Source organism: Hyperolius riggenbachi, chromosome 9 (assembly GCF_040937935.1).
Source record: "Hyperolius riggenbachi isolate aHypRig1 chromosome 9, aHypRig1.pri, whole genome shotgun sequence".
Taxonomy (NCBI): Eukaryota; Metazoa; Chordata; class Amphibia; order Anura; family Hyperoliidae; genus Hyperolius; species Hyperolius riggenbachi.
The window spans coordinates 269,572,628-269,599,528 of record NC_090654.1 but is presented as its reverse complement, the minus strand read 5'-3'; the positions used below and the strand labels follow the sequence as shown (position 1 = coordinate 269,599,528).

Below are 26,901 nucleotides of genomic sequence, written 5' to 3'. Positions count from 1 at the left end.
TTGCCGAACCCCGGCTCGTCCTTAGACTCTGCACCCGCCTTCTGATTTTGTACCTCGATATATCTGATACCCTGTTGCCGTACCCTGCCTGTACTTTAGACTCCGCTTCTGCCTTCTGAATCTGTGCCTTATCTGTCCGTATGGTTACGACCTGGCTTGTCCGACCTCGAGAACCGACCTTACTGTTAGAGGCGGTTCCCAGTCATGATAGTGACACTCCCTCTTGAGTGTCACTCTCGTTGTGTCGTTCCTTCTCTCAGCCTGACTCCTCCCTCCGGGAGAGTCCAGAAGGAATTGTGCAGTACTCCTTACTGCTCTGAGGCCCAGTCCTCTCATTATTACTGTTTGCACCAAACACTCTACTCAGGTGTCCAGAGGTTAGTTTGTATATCGGATTATCGGTGATACTGCAGATCATCTATAATCTGGTATATATCTGTATTCCCAGTGATACTGCAGATCACCGGTAATCAGATCCTCTCTGTTCTACACCGATCGTTACATATGATTAGAAGGTAATTGACCCTCCCCCCTTTCAAGAATTTACACATTGATGCAAAGATGGCCATACATTTTTCCATTTTCTTGTTCAATCGACTAATACAATTCAATATTTTTATTGGATCAATAAAGAATTGATTATTTTTCATTTGGCTCGATCAATGATAATTGGCCGATATCTGGTCGAATCAATGAATTGACTCAGTAAGACCGGATGGAAGATATCAGATAGACAAACATCAGACAAAGTGAACAAGACGGCCTGACAGCCGTTTCGCAGGTCCCCCTGCTTTGTCAGAGGCATCTGATGAAGCAGGGGGACCTGCGAAACTGCTGTCATGCCATCTTGTTTACTTTGTCTGATGTAATTTACTGTACCCTTTTTGGATTAAACTAACACTGAAGCATTAGAACTGGTGCCCAACCTGATTTTCTTCTCACAATTGGATGATCATATCTTCATTGCTGTTGAGCACAGTTCAGTCTTCAGAATCCAAAGTGCAACTTCATTCAGTGTGCATACGAGTGCCAGTCATTACTGTTTACTGCTATCCTTACAATTACTGGTGATACATCTGGCTATTGGGGCTGCCTAATACTGGGGGCACATCTGGCTACCTATACGGGAGGGCAACCTACCTATTGCTGGGGCAAATCTGGCTACCTATTGCTAGGGGGCACTGAGCACATCTGGCTACTAGTGTTGGGCGAACAGTGTTCGCCACTGTTCGGGTTCTGCAGAACATCACCCTGTTCGGGTGATGTTCGAGTTCGGCCGAACACCTGATGGTGTTCGGCCTTTTAAGTTCGGGTTCGCCCAGAACCACTAATTGTCCGCCGAACAGGGCCCTGTTCGGCCGAATACTGCCCCCCTATGGGGTCGCAGGCATAAGGGGGGAGCATGCCCCGATCGCGCGGGGGGGGTCGGAAATTCCCCCCACCCCCTCCGCTAGCGCTCCCCCCTCTGCCCGCTTCCCCATACAAAAGTTTCAGGAAGTACCGGTCCGGTGGTAGTGGGTGGCTGGCAGTGGGCGGCACTGTGAAGTGAGTGACTGAGGAGGAGGAGTCCGGAGAGTGACGCGTTGAGGGAGGCCGGGCAGCGGGCGGTTCAGCAGTAGTACGGTACTACTGCTGAACCGCCCGCTGCCCGGCCTCCCTCAACGCGTCACTCTCCGGACTCCTCCTCCTCAGTCACTCACTTCACAGTGCCGCCCACTGCCAGCCACCCACTACCACCGGACCGGTACTTCCTGAAACTTTTGTATGGGGAAGCGGGCAGAGGGGGGAGCGCTAGCGGAGGGGGTGGGGGGAATTTCCGACCTCCCCCCGCGATCGGGGCATGCTCCCCCCTTATGCCTGCGACCCCATAGGGCCCCCAAAAGCGGGATGTTCGGGGAGTTCGGGGTTCGGCCCGAACATGCCGAACATTGCGGCCATGTTCGGCGAACTTTCCCGAACCCGAACATCCAGGTGTTCGCCCAACACTACCGGCTACCTATACTGAGTGGCAAACTATATAACACTGGGGGCACATCTAGCTACTGTCACAGTCAGTTACCTGTCCAGACGAGGCGGCTTGTACACACGGATGCTGGCAGTCGTCCTGGTGGGTCTTGGTGGTCTTCCCTGCATGGTGGACTGTCGGTGCTTGCCCATGCGCGTTGCGTTGCACGGGGTGAACGTTGGCGTCGTAAGACGCTTGCGGAGAGTGTTTGCACGCGCGCGCGTGAGGGGTGCTCTGTCTTATGCATATCTGTTTGCGCGTGTGCGCATGCACGTGACACATTGCGCCATGCGCGCCAAAACAGCCTATATAAGTCTGGAGAGTGCAACACTTGGGTGCGGTAGTATTGCAGCTTTGTGTGTGTTGCACTCCCGTGAGTGAGCTTTGCGCTGCCCGTTCTTGATTTCTTGGATGTTGACCCTGGCCTGCCTGACTACCCGATTTCCTGCCGACCTTCGCTTTGTACGACTGCCTGATTTGTTGCCGACCACTGCTTGCCTGAGGACCCGATTTTTTGCCAGACCCCGGGTTGTACAAGTACCCGATCCGCTGCGAACTGCCTGTTCCAAGTTCTACGACTTCTCCAGCCTGGTGTCTACTTCTGAACTTACTCGGCCGCTAAGTCATTGCAGTGCCAGACTCAGCCTGTGGGAGTGCTAAGTTTCCAAACAGGACTTATCGCTGGTTTCACAAGCGCTCCTGCCCCTTGCTTACTGGGCTTCCCTGTTCCACTTCCAGGGGCCCCAGTCGGTGAGCCGCAAGGGTTGCTGCCCTCAGCTTAATGGTCTCCTGTACCCCAGGTACGCTATCATCACAGCTACCTATACTGGAAGGCAACCTACCTATTGCTGGGGGCACATCTGGCTACCTATACTGGAGGGCAACCTACCTATTGCTGGGGACCCATTTGGCTTCCTACACTGAAGAGCAACCTACCTATTGCTGGGGGCACACCTGGCTACCTATCCTGGAGGGCAACCTACCTATTGCTGGGCGCACATCTGGCTACCTATACTGGAGGGTAACCTACCTATTGCTGGGGGCACATTTGGCTACCTGTACTGGAGGGCAACCTATCTAATACTCTGGGGAACTTCTGGCCACCTATACTGGAGGGCAACCTACCTATTGCTAGGGGCACATTGGGCTACCTATACTAGAGGGCAACCTACCTATTGCTGGGGACCCATTTGGCTTCCTACACTGAAGAGCAACCTACCTATTGCTGGGGGCACACCTGGCTACCTATCCTGGAGGGCAACCTACCTATTGCTGGGGGCACATCTGGCTACCTATACTGGAGGGTAACCTACCTATTGCTGGTGGCTTATTTGGCTACCTGTACTGGAGGGCACACAAACACACAAAGTTATCCTGCGCTCCAGCCAAAAGGTCACACGGTCAAAGGTGGTTCCGTTTTGAAGTTTCCACACTGCAGCGCTCCGGATAGGGTGGTTAGCAAGACAACTGAAGATAGATAGAGCGCGCCATAGTGCATTAAACGTTTTCAGGGTGTTTTATTGACACATAAAGTTATACTCACAAACAGTGGAGTTAAAATCGCATGTCAGCGGGCAGCCAGCCGCTTCCCTTAGTGGTGGAGAATGACGCGCTGTGGCCAGCAGCGCGGATTCCGATGTCCTGGACTCCGTTTCGCTGAGGAGTGGGCGTGGCTGGGTTCAGTAAGCGTGTAACGTCATGACGCGTTTCGGCGCACGGCGCCTTCGTCCGAAGGCGCCGTGCGCCGAAACGCGTCATGACGTTACACGCTTACTGAACCCAGCCACGCCCACTCCTCAGCGAAACGGAGTCCAGGACATCGGAATCCGCGCTGCTGGCCACAGCCGTGCGCCGAAACGCGTCATGACGTTACACGCTTACTGAACCCAGCCACGCCCACTCCTCAGCGAAACGGAGTCCAGGACATCGGAATCCGCGCTGCTGGCCACAGCGCGTCATTCTCCACCACTAAGGGAAGCGGCTGGCTGCCCGCTGACATGCGATTTTAACTCCACTGTTTGTGAGTATAACTTTATGTGTCAATAAAACACCCTGAAAACGTTTAATGCACTATGGCGCGCTCTATCTATCTTCAGTTGTACTGGAGGGCAACCTATCTAATACTGGGGGGAACTTCTGGCCACCTATACTGGAGGGCAACCTACCTATTGCTGGGGGCACATCTGGCTACCTATACTAGAGGGCAACCTAACTATTGCTGGGGGCACATCTGGCTACCTATACTGGAGGGCAACCTAACTATTGCTGGGGGCACATCTGGCTACCTATACTGGAGGGCAACCTACCTATTGCTGGGGGCACATCTGGCTACCTATACTGGAGGGCAACCTACCTATTGCTGGGGGCACATCTGGCTACCTATACTAGAGGGCAACCTAACTATTGCTGGGGGCACATCTGGCTACCTATACTGGAGGGCAACCTAACTATTGCTGGGGGCACATCTGGCTACCTATACTGGAGGGCAACCTACCTATTGCTAGGGGCACATTGGGCTACCTATACTAAAGGGAAACCTACCGATTGCTGGGGGCACATCTGGCTACCTATACTGGAGGGCAACCTAACTATTGCTTGGGGCACATCTGGCTACCTATACTGGAGGGCAACCTACCTATTGCTGGGGAAACATCTGGCTACCTGTACTGGAGGGCAACTAACCTATTGCTGGGGGCACATCTGGCTACCTATATACTGGGGTTTAGGAACCTACCTAATACTGGGGGCACATTTGGCTATCTAAACTGGGCGGGGGTCTTCCCAATTCTGAAGGCACATTCGGGGGCTTGCATGGGCTTTCAGTGGCGGTCAGCGGAGTCCCGTCGCGATCAGCATTTTCCTTCCCCGCAGGGGGACATGAAGAGGTGGCGGTTAATCGACCCTGGATGCCGCTTAGAACGACAGGGAAAATTGGCATTTGAATTCCGCGTTCATGTAAACGATAGTAAACGGCTTATATAAACGATCCCATTCACTTGAATGGGAGCGTTGTATCAGACGCCCGCGGTAATCGCCAAGTATCCGTGTGGGCGGGCACAATTGGGGGGGGGGGGTCAGTACACCTTGGATCTCAACCTCTAGTGTTGGAGAACCTTGTCCAGGCCCCAAATTTTCTGATTGGCTGCTCCAAGTTCCTGCACTTTCGCACTGCGCCTCTTCTTATTAAATCTGCCCAATTGCCTCCAACCTGAGCCCGTCTCTGTCTCCCGTTCTCCTCCGTGAGCATAAATTCACATCCAGCTCTGCAGATTAATAACGCCAGTTCCCGGATCATTTGCGGGGAGCTGTTTCATGCATGCATCAGCCTAACGTACGAGAGGAACATCTGTGAGCCTCGGTGATGAACGTAGGCCTGGCACGGAATTAACGGTGACATTTCCAATGACAAACGAGGCACTTAAAGGTTAAGAGATGTTAGACTTTGTTCGTGGGTTATTATTCTTGAAAATACAAAGTATTGCGGAAATTCATCGCTCATAAGTGGAGAAGATGGATCCGCGAAGCCTCCTCGGCGACATTTGGCGTGATCAATGAAGGGCTGGATAATGTACATCACATACATGATAATCTGCACATTTTTCCCCGATTTACTCCTGTTCACCGAAGCAAACAGACAACCCACGGCCTAATTAATCTGCTCGACTTGAAGGATGCTCAGACTGGAGTCTGATAATAGTCTTAGATTTCCTATGTGGATTGCCGGCTTGCCTGTACGGCGAGGTCTGCTATGACAAGCCCACACATGATCAATCTCCGCTGATGAATGCACCGGTGACTGTATCTGGTTACCAAACTGGAATATCTATTATTCGAGGAGGTCTCTGGCTTCTTCCGAGATGAGATATCCAGTCAGCTGAGAGAGGAATTCGAGAAGCTAGTCATTAATTCCGAAATATATAATTTTTTTTTTAAATTCAAAGTACAGTAGAATCTCTTTATAGTAGACTCCAAGGAAACGGGATAAGTGGTTTATGCTATCAGAAGTTTACTATATCAGAAATGTTCATGCAGTACATACAGTATACGTAGCACTTTAAGTATGCTATAGTACTGGATCTTAAAGAACAAGCGCCACCCATGCTAACCTAGTAATAAAAAACACATATATAAGTAGATAAATACTACTTCTACTTACATAACAGATGTATTGTGCTATCCACGTAATGATTCCTGTGAATTTTATAAAGGAAAAGCAGAAAATCCTATTCTAGGCAGTGGCCATTTTGCCAAGCTAATGCTGACATCATATCCTCCCTGACTCTTGTTTTCCCCTCTCCCTTCTCTTGCTCATTGTGTATTCATTAGCTGCCCTCCTCCCAGAGTATTTTTTTCATTTACACATCCAATCACTGAGTCACCTCAGCCTTGCTTGTAAACACAAGTGATCAGCTAGGCAGGAAAATAAATGGAAGAGGAGGAATATATTATAGATAAAAAGAACTCCCAGCATTCAACTTTTTGGCACTCTTTGGCACTAGGGCCAGTGCTCCTCAAGTATGTGATAACTCCAAACCATAACAGCAGAAAAAGTTTTTAATGCAGGATTAGCATCTTTATCACTTAATACACTCAGACCAGTTGCTGTTGAAATTTGATTTTTATGGTGACAATTAGAGATGAGGCGAACGGTTCCCGAACCGTTCGCCAGCGAACATCTCTTATTCCCTGGGCCTCTTACTACTTCCGGGTCGCAATGACCCGAAGTAGTACGCCTGCACTGCCCAGCGGACCGCGTCCTAGATCGCACTCCTGTTGCCGGGCACTTTCTGCGCATGTGCGTGACGTCATGAACGACGTCACGCTCATGCGCAGAGTGCCCGGCAACAGGAGCGCGATCTAGGACGCGCTCCGCTGGGCAGCGCAGGCGTACTACTCCGGGTCATTGCGACCCGGAAGTAGTAAGAGGCCCAGAAGGGTTCGCCAGGCGAACGGTTCGGCCCATCACTAGTGACAATACCGCTTTAATTCAGTCAATAATTGGGAGTCATTTTTTTCTTTCCAATGCTTCAGCAAACACGCACAGACAGCATCTATATTACAGGGCGGCCGGTTCTAGACTTTTTGCTGCCCGAGGCAAACTTGTGAGGATGCCCCCCCCCATTTGGAATGATCGTTCAGCACCCGACAATTTACTCTGCTTCTTTTAATGTTCTCACATGACATGCTGCAGCGAGACACAATAGCACACTGGCTGGCTGTGAGTCTGTGACAAACAAACTGAACCGGCCCTGTTAGGATAGATAAAAATGCACAGTGCTCAATATGCATGGATATGCATCCAATAATCACACAAAAGCTTGCACGGGAAGCATAGGTCTTAACAGTTAATGCAGGTACAGTACTGATAGTGCGCTCCTCTGCCCACATTTCTTTACACCCTGGATGATACTGTAGGGTTGCAGCCATGCACAAGCAAGTCACAGAGGATAGGCAATCCCCTCAGTAATCAGGCAGCAGCTTACACGGGAAGCATAGGACTCACCAGCTGGTGCTTTTGAGGTAATCCCCACAGACCCAGAGTAGTAAGCAGATAGCGAGCAGGCTACTAGTGGCTGCCAGCCTGCCTACCGACCATGGTTCATGGGTCCCTGGCTAACGTATGACGCATGCCCCGCCCACATTCCACTATAGCCAGATGCAGAATACCGAAGGGGCTAAAAAACAGGTTTACCATAACAGAAGTTGTATTATATCAGGGTTTACTATACCAAACATTACTCCCATGTACTTATAATGGGACCTGGACACTTACTTTACTATACCCGAAGGTTTACTATATCAGAGTTTACTATAATGAGATTATACTGTATAAGGGAACTTATGTCAAGCTTACTTTTTTAAAAAAAACATAAGACAATTTGATGAAACATTAAAAAACATTAAATCAAATCCTCCTAAAAAAAAAACAGAAACACTCTGAAATGAAAATGTTTTACTTTAGTAGCCGGCTTTGTGGCCCTTGGGGGTGAATTCGTTGCAGGGGGAGGAGTCAGAGGGACCCGCTATGTTACTTTTGCCCTGGGACCCTTTTGTAGCTAGAACCAGCCCTGGAATCTACTCTAGTTTGAGGACCAGCCCTGGAATTTACTGTTTTTTAAGGACATACTGTAATAGAGTGTTTTGGGGGCGTACGCAAAAAACAGGCACAAGGCAAAATTAAGCACAGGAAAACTGCTGATGGTAGAATATCGGTAAACTTACCAATATTCTACTATTTACAGTGTTAATTTTTGGTAAATAAATATCGGTAAATGTTACTAATATCCTACTACAGCTAAACCTAATCCTACTTTCATACAGAACCCTCCTCCCTAATGCCGAACCCTTCACAGCCCCTCCCCACCACACAAACCCCCACCTGACGCCTAACCCTTAACTCCTCCACCGTACAAACACCCCCCCGGATGCCTAACCCTTCACTGCCCCCCCCCACACACACACACGCACACAAACCCCCTCATGACGCCTAACCCTTAAGTGCCTCCCTTACACAAAACCCCTTCCTGACGCCTGTTCCTTATGCCCCTCTCCACAAAAACAGGGGGAAAGAAACACTGCATTAAACAAAATTGTTGGGTGCGGTTGGGCACCCAACCCCCCCACAAAAAGCGATTTAAAAAACCCTCAAAAAAGATAAATATTGGGCACCGCTGGGCCCCAGAATTCTCGCTTTGGAGATGGCTTCCCCATAATTTCTATTGAAGTCAATGGGGCGCTGGATTTGTCCAGGAGCTCCAGATTTTGTCTGATACCATTTTCGGGGGTTTGTCAGAACGTGAAGGGGTATTAGTACTTTTAGGGGGATTATGGGTAGGGTAGCAGCTAAATGGATCGCTAGCTTTCCTGACATTCACACTGTTCTGCAATGTGTTGACAGCAGCGGGGGCGAGATCAACAGCGCCAAGTTGTCAAAAGCCGAGATTACACGTCCACACTCAGCGACTTAGGATGGATACGGCATAAATTCATCATTCAATATTTGTCATAAACAAACTCTGATTTCCGAAGTAAGGAGCAGAAGTTATCTTCTCATGTTATACTGGAATAATGATACATGAATGCCGCTGATGTCATTGCGCACTAATATTTTATGATACACAGAAGCTGTTTTGCACTGAATTCCGGTGGAGTCAATTGTTGAACAATGTGTACAGCGTGTTCTTTCGCATTCCGTGTTGCGCTTAACCTTGTCACCTGAAAAACAGGGAGATAAAAGAGAAATAAAAAAATCTATGTAAAGACGGAGGTAAAAGAAGAGAAATACACCTACACGGCAACGGCAAGTGCGAATCAGAATTTATTCAGAGCTCAGAATAAAGTGACCCTGTTCTGTTGCTGCGATGTATCACCGAACAAAGGCGCGAGACAATGACTGGTTTTATTCCAATGGAAATGAGTAAAAAAAAAAAGTTTCACTTTCAAAAACATTATAGAAATTCATTAAATAATTGATTAACGCAGAAAGAAAAAACTGTTATTATTGGATACCGGTCCATGCTAGATGGGTTCAGTTTATTATCACATACTCACTTAAAGTGTAACTGTCGGGCATAAAATCAAAAATCAATTCTTTATTTTTATCTGGTAAACAAGTAATAAGGATGCTAATCAGGCAATCCAAAAGTTAAAATCACTATTACTTTTCTTGTTTATAAATGATCATTCCCCAGTTTACCTGACTCTTATTTGGTACGTTGCCGCACAAAGGAAGTTGCAGGGCATGCTGGGTTGTCTTTTTTTGCTTCTTTATTTCCCCTCAGACTTAAAGCCGACCCAAACCAAACATTTTTTTAATTCAAAATATTTAGTTGCACCACTCTGACACATACAAAGATAAATAAACACTCCTTTAAGCCTATGAGCATTTCAGTGCATGCTTTTCACCCTTCTCTTTCCATAACTAGGGTTATACAGGTGGCAGCCATTACTTCTGAGATTAGTAGGAGGTTTTAGATCATGGGTGTGTTTGTCATCACCTACCCTCCCTCACAGGGGCGTCGTCTATGTGAAATCTCACACAAGCTGAGATCACCTCCCCTCTGACATCATCAGTAGCAGCCTGTGTTCTGTTTTTGTTTATCTCCTCCACCAGTTTGCCGGAAAAATCCCGGCAATATGAAAGGAAGGGAGGGGTTCCTCCAATAAATGTAAAATATTTTATATTTGTCCTCATGCAGCTAGAAAAGGTTGCTATTTATTATTATAATTTAGAAAATAGATTTTATTTCTGAAATCTTGTATTTTTAATTTGGGTCCACTTTAACTAATGTACAAAAGCAAAAAAAGACAACCCAGCATGCCCTGCAACTTCCTTTGTTCGGCAACGTACAAAATAAGAGTCAGGTAAACTGGGGAATGATCATTTATTAACAAGAAAAGTAATAGAGATTTTAACTTTTGGATTGCCTGGTTAGCATCCGTATTACTTGTTTACCAGATAAAAATAAAGAATTGATTTTTGATTTTATGCCCGACAGTTACAGTTTAAGGAGGGTTGGAAAATTTCAGAAGAATGACGATTTGTGAGCTTACCGCGGCGATATGTGAAAAAAAGGAATTTCGCACAAATACCGCATTACCATGACTTAGAACTGTTAGGTCAATCACAGAACTCATAAGAACTCAGACCAATCAGAGAATACAGAATTTTTTAGCGGAAATCGTATTACTGCTGTCACTTGAGGCCAATAAGAAGGTTTCAGACGTATTAGGCCAGTCAGAGAATGCAGACGTTTATCGCAGTTGCAGTTACCAAACGGATGTCTATGTAGCCACAAAAAAACCTGCATTTTTTAATTTTTACAATTGTTTAAAAACATTACATTATTTGTTATTATGCAGAAATTGGTTATCAGAAAATCGGATTTCGCAGAATTGAGTCGCATGCAACAGCATTCCATACTAAACCCTTTCACCAGTATTGAGGTTTCCTCTGTAGAAATGGTCCCTACTCTACCTATACCACATTTCATGCTGAGGCACTGTCTACTATTCTAGGGAACACATGCAAACACATAACCCAGTTTAAAATCTCCAGGGAGCGACACACGTTGCAACTTACACAATTACATTTCTGCAACCAACTTCTGTTCCAGGTTGCTATAAGTGTCTAGTAAGGCCAAATACAAGAGGGACAAATGCTGCTCACTCCCAGTCAGCGCTCTGCCGTTTATATAGGTCTGCAGTTATCCAATAAAAAGGTGCAAATAACTCATACCTAGTCTGCAATACCAAATCAAGCAGGAGCTAGATTACGTGACCAGCAGGGGGCACCTCGTGCAGGTATTCCTCTCACAACCCCCACCCTAACTAAACTACATAAGGAGCTGCAAAAGTTTTAAAAACAAAACAAAACACTGGTGCACATGACAGGTGGGGGGAGTGAGCTCTGCCACCACTCGGGACCCCCAAACCCGCATGCAACACCTAATGGGGTGAGCCCAGGAGCTGCAACCACCAGGGAATTCACCCACAATTGGCAAAGCTTGAGGGGGTAGTGTGAGTAAATTCCCTGGTGGTGGCAGCTCCAGGGCTCACCTGCGTTCCTCCCTTTGGTGTTGCATGTGGGTTTGGGGGTCCCAAGTGGTGTCAGAGCTCAGGGTCCCCACCTGTCATGTACACTAGTGTTTGTGTGTTTTAAGTGTCTGGCAATGCCCCAGGCCATTCTGCAGGCTACTCATGGACCTCTATGTGAGGGCTTATGCAGCCCTGGTCAGTGTTTAGGGGAGGTAGCTTAAGGGTTAAGTCTTGGGGAAGGGTGACAACTGGTATAGGTTAGGTCAGGGATTGGCGGAATGGAGGGTAAGAGGAAGTTCTAGAGCTAGGAAGTGAAAGGGAGGAGTGAACTTACATCACTTCTCCAGTTCTCCCGGGTTGAAGCTGGCAGAGTTTTTCCACCCACCCATTCCTAGTTTGGTGGCCGAGTGTTTGGGATTTCTGAGTCGGGTGTTCCCTACTTTCCCCTCTGAGTTGTCCTACTACAATGGAGGGATGTCAATGTTGTGCTACTGTAGCACACATCATACTTTTAATTAGATCCAACTATTGTTGTCTGACACCAAACTCCAGCTTGCATTGCTGCCAAAACAGCAGGTCCCAGAATCGGGGAATCTCTTTCTCTCGTCCCTTCCCCAGAGGCACAACTACAACTTATGGGGCCCCCCAGCGAAACTTGATGGGGCCTCCCAATGTTCACTTCCCTTGCCTGGCCATGGTGCCCTTGACTGCCTTGGGGCCCATCTCACAAGGGTCATAAAACAAGTATGGCCATCATGAACTGACAAGTGTAGCCACAAAAACATCTGATCTGAAGAATAGTTCCCGGTATTGAGCGAAGGTTAGTAGTTGGGGGCCCCCCACAGCTCTGGGCCCCCTTTGTTCGCAGTTGCCGCTCCCCTCTAGTTACACCTCTGCCCTCCCCCACCCTCTATAGACATGCTTTTGTTCACCATACACCCTTAAACGTTGTACATGAAGCTGCTAAACTGAGGCGATTGGTGTGCAGAAAATCTATCATGTGTACCAGTGGCGTCATTAGACATAAAGGTTCGGGGCTTGTGCCCTGATCCACTGCCGAGGGTGCCCTGATTGTCTCCTCCTCCTTCCTAAGCATTTAGGTAGACCCCAGAGACAGTCAGCAAATTACAGTGCAGCTAGCCAGGAGGCAGACATACCTCAAGCTGCCTGACTGCATTTCTTCTATCCTCCCTGCATGGTGCACCTGCTGCCTGTATTAGAGGTTTATACCAACCTGAGTAGCCACATGGTCAGCTCGGGACAAACCTCCAGTATGGGCAGCGTGCACCCTGAGGAGAGCGGCGTGTGTCCATTTATCAGGTATGCCCCCTGCACTATGGCAGGGGGGGGGGGGGGGAGGAGGGGAGGGGTTGGTGGTGTAGTGGTGCCCCAGATCATCTCAGATCCTAGGAACGCCCCTAGTGGGTACACTGCTACCCGATCTCCCCCGAAGTGTCAATGAGTGGTTAGCCTGGCCAGGGCTTTGGTCGGCTGCAAGCCAATGGGGCACATGGACATGTAAGAGGGGTTATTACATATGAAAGAGAAGCCTGGAAATGGGGAGCAAAAGATGAAAAAGGGAAAATCATGTCCAAGGGAGCTGTTCATGAAAGAAAGGGGCTGCAGTATATGGATGTTACACATGGGAGAGGGGGCTGCACATAGAATGGGAGGAGGGGGGATGCGGTACATGGACAATACACATGGAACAGGGGGCTGCACATAGAATGGGAGGTGGGGGGGTGCTGTACATGGATGATACACATGGAAGAGGGGGCTGCACATAGAATGGGAGCAGGGGGGGGGGGTTCTGTACATAGATGATACACATGGAGGAGGGGCTACACATAGAATGAGGAGGGGCTACTGTACATGGACGATACGCATCAAAGAGGTGGTTGCACATGGAATGGGAGGGGCTGCTGTACAGGGATGTTACACATGGAAGAAGGGGCTGCACATGGCATGGGAGGGGGCTGCAGTACATGGATGTTACACATGGAAGAAGAGGCTGCACATGGAATGGAAGGTGCTGTACATGGATATTACACATGGAAAGGGGGCTGCACATGGAATGGGAGGAGGCTGCTGTACATGGATGTTACACATGGAAGAGGGGGCTGCACATGGAATGGGAGGGGCTGCTGTACATGGATGTTACACATGGAAGAGGGGGGCTGCACATGGAATGGGAAGGGCTGCAGTACATGGATGATACACATGGAGGAGGGGACTGCACATGGAATGGGAGGGGCTACAGTACATGGATGTTACACATGGAAGAGGGGGCTGCACATGGAATGGGAGGGGCTGCAGTACATGGATGTTATACATGGAAGAAGGGGCTGCACATGGAATGGGAGAGGCGCTGCTGCACAAGAAAGGGGAGTCACAGCATACTTGATCTAGGGTCAAAAAAATGATAAAACGTCTTGCTGCTCTGTTGGGTTAGTACTTTTGTGCACATTGGGAATGCTTTGAATGTACTCTTTACTTTGCTAAAACTATATTTTTTCACATTCATCTGTCTCCAGTAATTCGAGATGACAGTGATTATAAAATGTGCTAACTTTGATTAGACCCTTAATGACGGGAGTCTTTTAGCACTGCATCAGTTTTAAGTGAAACGTCTTAATTTTTTTATTCATTATGATGGCTGTCTGAAATTGAGAATGGTTTCCTCATGACATATCTTGCTGTCTTTAAAGAAACATGATCACGAAAAACTGCACTTTACAGAAGCAAATATAAATAAGATGTACATTTCTCCTAGAGAAACTCCCCGGTACGGTCGCTCCCTGTCACTCCGCCACACCAGCTTCAGCTGATCTGACAGACCCATTAAGACCATCACCACTGCTCTCCTCCACTTCTGACTGGCAATAGGGAACTCTGGAGCCCCAGATTGTTCATAGCTCCCACGGGGACTCCCCATTGGTCCACTAGGAGGACCAGTGAAAATCCTCCTAGGAATTCTTAGGAAAATTCTTATTTTTCCACCCAGTGGACCAATGGGGAGTCCTGGTGCGAGCTACGAACAATCTTTGCCGGAGCTCCAGAGTTCTTCGATACCTGTCAGAAGCGGAGGAGAGGAGCGGCGATCTAAGTTCAGATGAAGCCAGAAGGAAGCTACAGCGCCAGGATGTAGTGGCAAGTGTCAGGGGAGTGGTGGGGAGTTTTGCGGCTCTAGCAGTAGACAGCGGCTGATCTCTAGGGGGAGTGAGGCAGCAGTGTGGTGGTGCTGAAGGACAGCTCCACGGCACAAACTTTTGCTCCTCATCGGCCAGTACATAGGAGCATCGCTCTGGTGAATAGCTATTATTTGCAACCGGACATCGCTCAGGTGAAGCTGGCAATTGAATTTGTGGGTAAACCCTGAGCGAGGTCAGGTGATAAGAAGCTCTCGCACTGCATGATTCTTATCACCCCAAATGGCCCTTTGAGCACTTTTTCTAAGAAATATTGAATATCTGTTAGACAGTCATGGGTATTTCTTCTGGCAATGTGACTGGCATGTTGTCATCACTCAAGAAGGAGGACAGGTTTACCTTCTGACAGCATCTCCAGGGGCATAACTACAGGGGAGCAGACCCTGCGACCGCAAGTTGGCCCAGAGCTGTAAGGGGACCCCAACTACTACTTTACTCCCTCCGATAAAGGGGTGCATCCTTCAGATCAGGTGTTTTGTGGCTGCACTTGTTATGGGTGTGAAGATTACCATGTCCACACTTGTTTTATGACCCTCCTAAGATGGGCCCCAAGGTTGGGAGGGTCAACAGGTGGAGGCAAGGGAAAGGGTGTGAACAATGGGGGGTCGCATCAAAGTTTTGCTGGGGGGGGGGGGCCCATGATTTATTGTTATGTCCCTGGTAGTGATGAGCACAAATGTACATAGACGTAATTTAACATTGAAATTCTCATTTACCATGCAAAATGGTAATGCGAAATTTCAGGAAAAATTGTGATTAATTTAGTCTGTAATTGTAATAATTCGTATTTTTGCGTAATTTTCATGGAATTTTGTGCGGACATTGGTGGTTATAGCAAAGCCTGCATACTTACTATTGCCACCAAATTGCTACATATGTTAAAGGAGTTATTAGGCTTTTTTAATGAAAATAAGTGCTACTTACCCGGGGTTTCGCCCAGCCCCAATCTCCCAGCATATCCCTCGCTGCAGCTCTGCCGTCATCCGTTCGGCGTCTCCCGGTCCCCGTCGATGACGTCAGGCCGACCTGACAATCACCGCCACGTGGATCGGAGCGTACCCGGCAGGCGCAGTAGTTCTGTGCCTGCGCAGTACATACGCTTAGGTCCACGTGGCGGTGATTGACAGCGCCACTCAGGGAGGCGCAGTATAGGCTGACCTCCAGGTCGGCCTGATGTCATCGCCGTGGACCGGGAGGCAGCGGCGGCGAATGGATGATGGCAGAGCTGCGGCGAGGGACATGCTGGGAGATAGGGGCTGGACGAAGCCCAGGGTAAGTAGCACTTATTTTCATTAAAAAATCCTAATAACTCCTTCCTGGCGGTAAGCCCGAGCTGAGTTCGGGCTATGCCGCCGGAAGGCACCGCTCAGGCCCCGCTGGGCCGATTTGCATAATTTTTTTTTTTGCTGCACGCAGCTAGCACTTTGCTAGCTGTGTGCAGTGCCCGATCGCCGCCGCTACCCGCCGATCCGCCGCTATCCGTCGCGCCGCAGCCGCCCCCCCCCAGACCCCGTGCGCTGCCTGGCCAATCAGTGCCAGGCAGCTCTATGGGGTGGATAGGAATCCCCTTTGACGTCACGACGTCGAGGACGTCGGTGACGTCATCCCGCCCCGTCGCCATGGCGACGGGGGAAGCCCTCCAGGAGATCCCGTTCTTTGAACGGGATCTCCTGATCGCCGATCGCCGGCGGCGATCGGAGGGGCTGGGGGGATGCCGCTGAGCGGCTATCATGTAGCGAGACTTTGTCTCGCTACATGAAAAAAAAAAAAATTAAAAAAAAAAAGATTTGCTGCCCCCTGGCGATTTTTTAGCAAACCGCCAGGAGGGTTAAGGAGAATAGTAAGTACAAAAAAAGTCAAAAAATATTTTTTCAAAAAGACTTTGTAGTTTTTGAGAAAATGAAAATGAATTTTTTAAACTGTAATTTTTTTGAATTTCAATTCTCTCAAAAACTACAAGGACTTTTTTTAAAAAAAATATCTTTCAGACCTGTACCCACTATTCCTTTTTTTTAACTTTTGTAGCAATTATGGCGGCCATAGCCCCTTAAGAGAAAGTGTCATTAGGGCCTTGCTGTAACATAGATTGTAGTGTAACTATTTCAACTAATGTTCCCTTCTTAAATTTGAAGATTGTATACAAATGTAGGCAGACTGCAGAGTGGCGCAGCGGAAGTGTGTTGGGCCCATAACCCAGAGGTTGATGGAACAAAACCATCCTCTGCTAGGCATGATTTCATTTTTGCACCTCGCTTTATCACATGGGCAAAACGGTTTCCATAGCCCTGTAAGAGAAAGTGTAATAAGGGCCCTGCCGTAACATAGATATTACGGTAGCTAAGACTACTCCGGGCCTTTCTTGTAGTTGAAGAGATGAGTGAACTGTGACACCACACTTAAAAAAAAAAAAAAAACAGCAAACAGAGAAGCTTCCCCATATTAGAGCATTGGATTTGGTAAAGTCTTAAGCCAATGTGTTGTAAGACACAAGTAAGCTTTAGGTTAGCAGGAATGGTTGCATGGCCACCTAGATTTTCATCCTTCCCAGGCCAGCTAAGCTGGCTTCAACCTGTAGTGTTGGTGGTATAGTGGTGAGCATAGCTGCCCTCCAAGCAGATGACCTGGAATCGATTCCTGGCCAATGTATGTGAGCGTGCTTTTGCCATCCTACAAATCCCTGGAAGACAAGATCCTCCTCTGGAGGAGGGAGAAAGAATTACACTTCCTGACAGATGTATACACATGCAAGATGTTGTAAAGCACTTTAGGCCTGCAATTTAGCATTCAATGTGATTTCTGCCCTTAAAACGCTGCTTTGCGTGAAATCCAGATTTTTCCCCGGGACTTTTGGCGTCTATCCCACTCCGCCATGCCCCCCTCCAGATGTTAGACCCCTTGAAACATCTTTTCCATCACTTTTGTTGCCAGCATAATTTTTTCTAGTTTTCAAAGTTCACCTCCCCATTGAAGTGTATGATGGTTCACGAACGTTCGCAAGTTTGCAAACGTTTGCGGAGGTTCGGGAACCTAAAATCGGAGGTTCGGGCCATCTCTATATAGGATATAGCGCCAACATCCTCCGCAGCACTGTACATTGTCTTGTCACTTAACTGTACCTCAGAGGGACTTACAGTCTAACCCCTACCATAGTCATATGTCCAGGTATGCATTGTATAGCGTATGTGTCTTAGTCTAGTGGGAAGCCAATTAACTTATCTGTATGTTTTTGGGATGTGGAAGGAAACCGGAGTTCCCATTGGAAACACATACAGACACGGGGAGAACATACAAACTCCATGCAGATAGTGCCCTGGTTTGAATAGGAACCAGCGCTGCAAGGCGAGAGCGCTAACCACTACGTCACCCTGCTGCCCATGCAGCCCCCAGTCCATTGAGGAAAGGTGACATTATTTCACAGTTCTTTAACAGCCAACAGGCTCCAGAGAAGGCTTAAAAAGCTCGCAGTTTGGAAGGTGTCTAACCGATACTTTTGGACAGAAGGACAATGGAGAAAGTGGACAGGATTAAAGGCTCTCGGAGGACCTTTGTAATTATGGAGTGTTCGCATTGATAAGGGCAAACTCCTCGCGAGCTGGCATCTCATATACAAATGTGATTATTTTGCTCTGCTGACGAGGCCGGCGAGAGCACATTATAATTTAATTCGTACACAATCTGAGTCATTTTCCTGAACATTACCCCCTTCTGATTCAACAAATAGCTGCCGAATTATGCCAGCACAAAGGACAAACATTTTACTCTCCTTGCAATAAAAAGAACAGAGCCATTTGCAACACTTTCCTGATGACTTTCATGCTCACTAAATATAGCTTTTTTTCTTTCTTTCTTTTTTCCAAGGCTTGGAACAAAACGCAGCAAGCAGAGCCCCCGGGAATCTCCAACAAAAGGGGGGATTTTGCCTCCGCACGATAAGCTCGTCGCAACAATTCCTGTCTCCGGGCGGATGTTCTGCTTTGTCACCGCCGTTATCTGGCGTATTTTCCATCATCTGCGACATAATTATGTAAACCGTGTTATTGTTTTTGTTTTAAGCGGCGGCGACGGCGCGATGCGGCAGACAAGGCCGTGCGGCGCGGAAATAAAGGGATACTGTACTGCTATGGGCTGTTCCTTTCTTACTGATATGCTGCAATGTAATAGGCGACTTCAGATCATTGCGCTGATAGGTTTTTTGTTTTTGTTTAATTGGACTGACAACTTGTCATTGTGACGTTAAAGAGGAACTGTAGTGAGCAGTAGGGTGAAGCACGCCTCTTGGTCAAAGTAGAGGGATGTGCCTGGCAAGATCCAGCAGCACTCCGGATCAAACTGTCATGCAAGGAGAGAAGCCTGCACCATTCAATCGATTTTATGCTCTTTTTTTCAATGTAAGCATCACAGCTTAAATAGGCGACGTTTCGAGGCATAAGCCTCTTTATCAAGCTGTGCTGTGTGTAGTACAAATATGAAATGACATCAAACCGCCTTATATACATAACATTGATCACAATTAGCCAATCACCATACATTATACAAACATCCAATGACATGATTCCTCTTATACACGGACCCACAATGCAACAAGGTTCACAGACAGCAAACTGTCAGGACCATGGTCATGACATCACACTGTGGGAGGGGTTTCACCACAATATCAGCCATACAGATGTCCCTGATGATCTATTTGAGAAAAGGTAAAGATTTCTCGTAGGAAAGGCGGTATTAGCTACTGAATGAAATGAAGTTCAATCAAGAAAATATTTTTTTTTTTCATTCTGAAAAAGCAGTTATGTTAAAACTGTCCTGCTCCTCCTCTTGTTTTGGACTGCAAGGTCACATCTGGTGTCATGGCAGTTCCGGAACAACATACCCTCCGAATGCACTGCAGCCATTAGTACCCAGTGCATTTCTTCTTCTCCAGCACATGAACAGGCACAAGGATGACTTTGGCCAATAAATGGTGCCAGGTCATATGAATGCTATCTGCTAACTGTGGAGTATTTGAATGCTGTGGGGCTACTGTTGCCATGGAACCGACACCGCTCTCTCGCTAGGCTTGGAGCCACACATGGTCATTAGACCCAGGCTATGTTCAGGCTGGGTCTAATGACTGTGTGTGGCTCCATGTCCCGTCACTGCATGGAGCCACCGGAGTTGTTGGGCAAGGCCCCAACATGCATGAGATGGCACTGAAGGGATCACAGGTACTGCAGCAGCAGGTAGAGAGAGTGTGAGTGTGTGTAAGTGGGTGTGGGGGTGTATCATTTGCTGTTTTTCATATATAGGGTTGATCAGGGCCGGCCCGCTCATGAGGCGGGGTGAAACTTTTGCCTCAGGCGGCAAATTTCCAGGGGCGGCACCAGCCCGTCCGTGGGTGCGGGGAGCCGGCCGCCGAGCTGGAGGGGTAGCTGGCAGGACGGGGGTATTGGGCCAGCGGCGGGGAGGGTCGGACCCCCCCTCCCTCGCCTGGGTCCCCCGTCCTCCGCTCCCCTCCAGCCTTAAATAGAAGCAGCCGCTATGTGTAAGAGGAACGGGCGGGGAGGACTCACCTCTTCCTCGTTCCAGCGTGCGCTCCACTGACGTCACTTCCTGCAACGCTGCAGGAAGTGACGTCAGTGGAGCGCACGCTGGGAAGAGGTGAGTGTCCTCCCCGCCCGTTCCTCTTACACATCACATAGCGGCTGCTTCTATTTAAGGCTGGAGGGGAGCGGAGGACGGGGGACCCAGGCGAGGGAGGGGGGGGTCCGACCCCCCTCCCCGCCGCTAGGCCCAATACCCCCCTCCTGCCAGCTACCCCTCCAGCTCGGCGGCCCCCCCACGGGGGGGGGGGGGGGGGGCGGCGGCGGCAATTTTAAAAAAAATTGCCTCAGGCGGCAAAAAGTCTAGGGCCGGCCCTGGGGTTGATGTCTTCTTCATTTCATTTGTGGAGGGTAAAGTTTGCTGCATTTTATATGTGGGGTGTAACATTTTTTATTTTTTATACATGGGGGGATAAAGTCTGCTGTATTTCATATGTGAGCAATCACCATTGCTGCATTTCATTTTGTGGGTTGTAAGATTTGCTGCATTTCTTATGTGGGGGGGTAACATTTTCTGGATTTCTGAAGTGGGGGTAATGTTTTCTGCATTTCCAATGTGTTAGGGTAATGTTTGCTGTATTTCATATGTGGGTGGTAATATTTGCTACATTTCATATTTGGGGGGTGATGCATTTCATACATGGGGTAACGTTTGCTGCATCATATCTGGGCTTAACGCTTGCTGCATTTCGTATGTGGGAAATAATAATTGCTGCATTTCATATATGGGTGTAAACGTTTGCTGCATTTTATATATTGGGTAGCATTTGCTGCATTTCATATGTGGAGTAGCTTTTTGCTGCATTTCATGTGTGGGAGTAACTGAGATTAAAAAAGATTTTGACTTGAAGATGTGTGGAGACATTTCTTGTGAGAAAAAAAAAAAAACGGGAGAAAAATATGTTCGGTGAGATCAATCCCTTTATTCAGTTCAGTCTCAAAGCAAGCAGAACACATACAAATGATGATGAAGAAAAATATTAATTTAATCTTTGAAAATGCCTCCATGGCTTCTCCTCTGAAGCTTGTCTTCACCCCCCTAAAACAAACGTCTCTTGGAGCCGGCACACACGTATACCGAGCGGATCCCAGGTTCTAAGCTAATTGTTTTTATTCTGACCTCGTTTCGGTCTCTCCCACAGACTGAAGAATCCATTATATATTCCTGCCTGTGTCTACAGTATGTGACTGCCTTAAACAAAGAATCTATCTGCATTATTATACAAGAGGCAGAGTCATGGGCCGCGAGGGGGCTGTTCCCGCACAATGACCTTCACTGCTCCACTGGAGCCCTCCCGCCGTAAAGCACCCGCCAAACTGTCAACAGAGGCAACCGGGGACGCGTCTGTGCCAGGCAAGCAAACAGCGCTGCCGTGTTTACTAAAGATCTGTAGGAACAAAACACCAAAACACATAATTGAAGCCTCACTCCAGGCAAAATACGCCTTCCTAGATCCGAGCGGCTCTCAGTTACTCAGCTTGTTACTGTCTGTTTAGGAGCTGTTGATTAAAGTGAACCAAGCATCATTTTTAACACCCAGGGCAGCTCTATAGCAAATTAAAAATGCATTCTAAAAATGTGGTTTATATAAAAAAAAAAAAACTTTCAATTTACCTATTTTTTTTTACATCTAAGGGTTAAAATAGCCACTTTGTCCATCCGCAAAGGACCTGTGGAACACAGATAAGAAATCACCTCATTAGACTTAACTGACCACAAACAAACCCCCATTGTACTTCAAACAGAAAACATCAGTTACAGTTGAAGAATTTAACACCTAGCCTGGACAATGCTAGTTGTAAAACAGCAGGGGTTGGCTTCTAAACAATGGCAGCCCTTGCAGCTATTTGAAGCCAGGAGCTGCTTAGTTCACTTTAACTGATGCTGCATAAATCCCTGGTCAAGAGCCCCATACTTAGCTGAAGTGGTCATTGTTATAGGCTACACTCTAGAGGGATTCAGTCTGTGCTCCTCCCCCCCACAGTCAGCACAGCGGGATGATGGAATCAAAGCAGCAGAAGCCAAACCCACAAGGCCTGAAACTAACTCCTCCGGCCGAATTCCTTCTGGTCTTGTGATAAAAATGTCAAGATTTGTAGCTGCAGAAAAAAAAAAAAAAAAAACACACCAGGCTTCTCACCTCGAGCTAGTACATTTAAATGTTTTAAACGTATGGAATAGGGAGATGCTAAAGGTGGTGTGGCAAATAAAACAGCAAAGTATTAACCCTCCGCACACTCGAATGCAAATTCTCATGCAAATTCTTTTGCACAACTCATGCAGGAACTAAAGCTATCCCTACAGCTAAGTTGAAAGCTGGGGTCTTTGCTACAAGTCTATTGCATAGTCACATACAACGCATATAGGTTCCTTTCGTTAGTATGTTTCCTAAATCTGGCCCTGTAACTTGCATAGTACAAACATACACGCATTCAGTGTGTCAAGCCTGTCTAGGCATTAGGAGCACCTATTCTGACATCTTCTCTTGGGACAGATAGATGCATCAAACTAATCGCCAAAGGGAGCTACCAAAATACATCCATGTGCACCACGCACATTGCACAGACCAGCATAAATTGTATGTTAGCTGCAGAAGCCTTATTTCATACACAAACAAAAAGGTAATATTGGAGCATGCTATATACTAAAGCTACACAAGGCAGTTTGTAGGCTAAATTGCATCCAGGGCGAAAGTGTAAAAATTGAGCCCCCTTCCCCCCACCCCCGTGAACTCGCAAACCCTTACACATTAGGGACAGTCACACAGCCACAGGTCACAAACAGACAGAGGCGCCAGGCTATGTACCGGACCGCATTGGTGATATGCTCCTATTTATTGCCTGAGGAAGTGGGATATACCCGCGAAACGCGTTGCACCTTTTTCAGAGTATGTAAATAAACTGATTTTTGCTTAAAACAGCAATTTTTGTGTCTGTTTTGGAGGGGTAAGTCCACCACTACCTACTTCATTTTATCCATTTTAAAGAAATATTGTTTTTACCCTGTTGGCGCCTCTGTACTACTTTTACAGGTCACAAGTAGATCTGCCTACTTACCAGTGACAAGCCGCTCTGACCAGCCGCTCATCCAGGACGAAGCAGAGACCAGGAAAACACACAGGCAAAGAAAGCCCAGAAAGTAGACTCCCCCATGGGCTCCGCACACTGACAGCCTGCAGTACCGCTACAGGGCATCAGGTGTCATCATGCTTTGGTGACGTGATGATGACTTGACGTCTGACGCAGGCAGCCCAGGAGGAGTCAAGGAAGGTGATTGCGCTGGTAATCTTCTTTCTTCTTCCATTTGTCTGCACCACGCGTCATTGTCTAGCTAGCGGTTATGTCCTTCTGCCTGCTCCCCCCTTCTACTTGCCGGTCTGTGCCCAGGGCGGTAGCCCTGACCAAGAAATGGTCCTGAAGCTACATACACACCTTACAATGATCCTTGCTAAACTTCTTAGAAAAAAAAAAATCACGCGAGTACCTCAACATTTCTGACATCAATGACGGACTGGGAGGTGGAAAAGCTGAGGAAATCCACCTGCTGGCCAAGCAGCAGAAACCCTGTGTTATCACTCCCAATAGAAACCTACAGCAAGTCTTTTCTGTGAGCAGCAACATCTGATTTCTGCTACTTGGCCAGCAAGTGGATTTCCTCAGCTTTTCCAGCTCCCAGTCTGACACTGCCTGATATCATAATTAGTGATCTGTCATGATAGATCACAAACAAACAATACAATTGTTCTATCGTCCACACTGAGTCCTACTCCATCTTTCTTCCCACTCTTTCCAGAAAAGAGAATAGAGAGCCCAACAACAGGTCTGTCCATGCATTATCCTTAAAGCACTGGCGTAGGGGCCACGGTCGCAGCAGTCGCCTGTGCGACGGGGCCCGGGGCCCTCAAGGGCCCGCTCATCCTCCCAGCGTGCCTCCCTTCCACTTTGCTTCCGGCTTCTAAAAACGTGGGTACGCATGACAGCGCAGCCACCCGCTCTGCTGATGCTATAGTCGGGCCTCTGCATTGCTCACTCATCCCGACTCACTCTCACATTCATGCTGCCCGGCCCGCTCTGCACTGTATCAGATCTCTGTGGCTTTAGATCCCCTGCAAGTGGGGGAGGGGCGCTTTGCACAGCACAGACTTCAGTCGGGACTCGGGAGACTTTGTGGCCGTTCCGGAGTAGCTGCTTTCTATCTGGTCTGGACTGGAAAGGCATGATGGGATGGGATCAGCGACAGCCAGGATTCATGCAGCTGCAGCCGCGGAGAGAGTGTGGGATGTTCCTCCCTCAAGTAAAGTTCAAAGGCTGCCTGCTGGGGTGAAGTATTCACTTATTCTTTGCTGCTGGGGGGAGGGAAGAGGGTGACAAAGTGTGTGTATGTGTGGTGCAGTGTGTACGTGTGTGTGCCAGTGTGTGTGTGTATGTGTGTGCCAGTGTGTGTATGTGTGTGCCAGAGTGTGGTGTGTATGTGTGTACCAGAGTGTGTGTATGTGTGTGTGTACCAGAGTGTGTGTATGTGTGTGTGTGCCAGAGTGTGTGTATGTGTGTCTGTGCCAGAGTGTGTATGTGTGTGCCAGAGTGTGTATGTGTGTGCCAGAGTGTGTGTGGTGCAGAGTGTGTATATGTGTGTGTCAGAGTGTGTGTACCAGAGTGTGTGTGTGTGTGTGTCCACTGTGTGTGTTTTAAAGGCATGCTTTCTGGGGAAGGGGGGAATGTTGTTGGGGGAGAGGTTATTACCCAGTCCAAGGGCTCCTTGGGAGAAGCACCCTTAATGCTGGGTACACACCATGCGTTTTCCCGCTTGATCCGTGGGTCGATTGCGATCAATTCGATTATTTCCGACGTGCCTGATTCAGGTTTTGATCGTTCCTGCGGTCGATTTGCATGTTAAGTATGCAAAATCGACGGCAGGAACGATCGAAACCCGAATCAAGCACGTCGGAAATAATCGAATCGATCCCGATCGACCCGCGGATCGAGCGGGAAAACGCATGGTGTGTACCCAGCATTAGGGGAAGGGTGGTAGGCCATAAGAGCTACACTTTATGGGGGGGTAGGGATTGACCTGGGGTGTGGCCTATGCTGAGGGGCGGGGTTTAGGGCACCAGAAATTCTGCGCCTACAGGCTCCTAAATGGTAAATCCGGTCCTGCTCCTGGCTATTTAAGGGGGGGGGGGGGGGGCCTGGGTCCAAAGTTTGCATCGGGGCCCCGAGGTTTGTAGTTACGCCACTGCCTTAAACACTCACCCAATAAACAGTTATTGCCAGGGACCTACCTATAGCTGGGGCGCACCCCACCCCTAGAGAGATCTGCGGGTTTGGCCTGCGAGCCGGGGGGGAGAAGGGGGGGGGGAGCTCCTGTAATCCAATATTCTAATTATGCAGAATGAGCTGCGAAAGCTTATAAATTACCGGATCCCGATAATTGCGTCTTCTCCAGTTCTTAGTTGGTTAGCATGTGCCATTCAGCCATCCAATCACCATGCAGCTTCAGTCCCCACATGGTGATTGGCTGGCTGCATGGCACTTGCTAACTAACCAGGGAATGGAGGAGACGCGATCACTGGGAGCTGGTAATATATAAAGCTTCCACTGCTCATTCTGCATAATTAGAATATTAGGTTACAGCAGTGTTTCCTAACCCTGTCCTCAAGGCCCACCAACAGTGCATGTTGTGTGGAAATCCACAGAGGTAGTTAATCAGCTCTACTGAGATGCTAATTACCTCACCTGTGCAGGTTTGTGGTTTTCTGCAAAACATGTACTGTTGGTGGGCCTTGAGGACAGGGTTGGGGAACTCTGGGTTACACGACTCAGTGGGCCAGATTTATCAAGAGTGTCTGAGACAAAAGATTAGGAGGTTTTCAGAAATCCGTGCAGAACTGTCTCAGACATCCTAAGAAATCATTACATAGTGCAGATTCCTTCTTTAACTGTAAGGAATAGAATGAGCTAAGAAGGTCTCTCAGACAGTGCAGTGTGTGAGGGGAATTGCTGTTGCTGAGGTAACCAATACACCTGCTGTCAGCAAGCTCTGAGTGAGGGGGGAGGAGCCCTTCACAAATCACATCTAGCCTACACTGTAGAACTGCTAATGAGCACTTCTTAACTACTTTCGGACCGAGCGAGTACGAATCTACGTCGGGCAGGGGGCGCTGCGGTCCTGACCGGACGTTAACTCTACGTCCCATTGACCGCGCGCCCCAGCCCGTCCGCGTCGCTCGGTCCACTCTGCCCCCGCCGCAATGTGATGCCCTGCCGCCTCTATGACGGCAGAGCACTGTGAGCCAGGCAGGAGCCGTTTTCATTGGCTCCTGGCCCTGTCATTCATGTAAGCCGCTCTCATTAGCTTACATGGAATGACAGGGTCAGGAGCCAATGAAAGCGGCTCCTGACCGGCGCACAGCGCTCTGCCGTCATAGCGACGGCAGAGAGAGCAGCCTGCGGCGGGGACAGAGCGACGTGTCCGGCGGGAGCGACGGTAACTTGTGGCGATTTGTCGGGAAGCGGCGGTTTGCTGGACCAGCATCCTCTGGTCCTTAAGGGGGCAGAGGGTGCTGGTCCAGAA

At 48.4% G+C, this 26,901-nt stretch overlaps 1 protein-coding gene across 4 annotated transcripts in view; it reads right to left on the bottom strand.

The window, feature by feature from the left end:
• Positions 1-9,094: 9,094 nt before the first annotated feature.
• LOC137533257 (E3 ubiquitin-protein ligase TRIM8-like) overlaps positions 9,095-26,901 on the bottom strand; it is a 319,749-nt gene continuing 301,942 nt past the window's right edge. For 3 of the 4 annotated variants that reach the window (XR_011024165.1, XM_068254542.1, XM_068254544.1), the window contains one exon: positions 9,095-9,220. Coding sequence is in view for 3 of the 4 variants with exons in the window: in XM_068254542.1 (XP_068110643.1) it covers positions 9,107-9,220 (114 nt within the window). In the remaining variant the exon portion in view is untranslated. Of the gene's footprint in view, positions 9,221-21,945; positions 22,002-26,901 lie in introns of all 4 variants that reach the window. The other variant, XM_068254543.1, reaches the window with a different exon arrangement.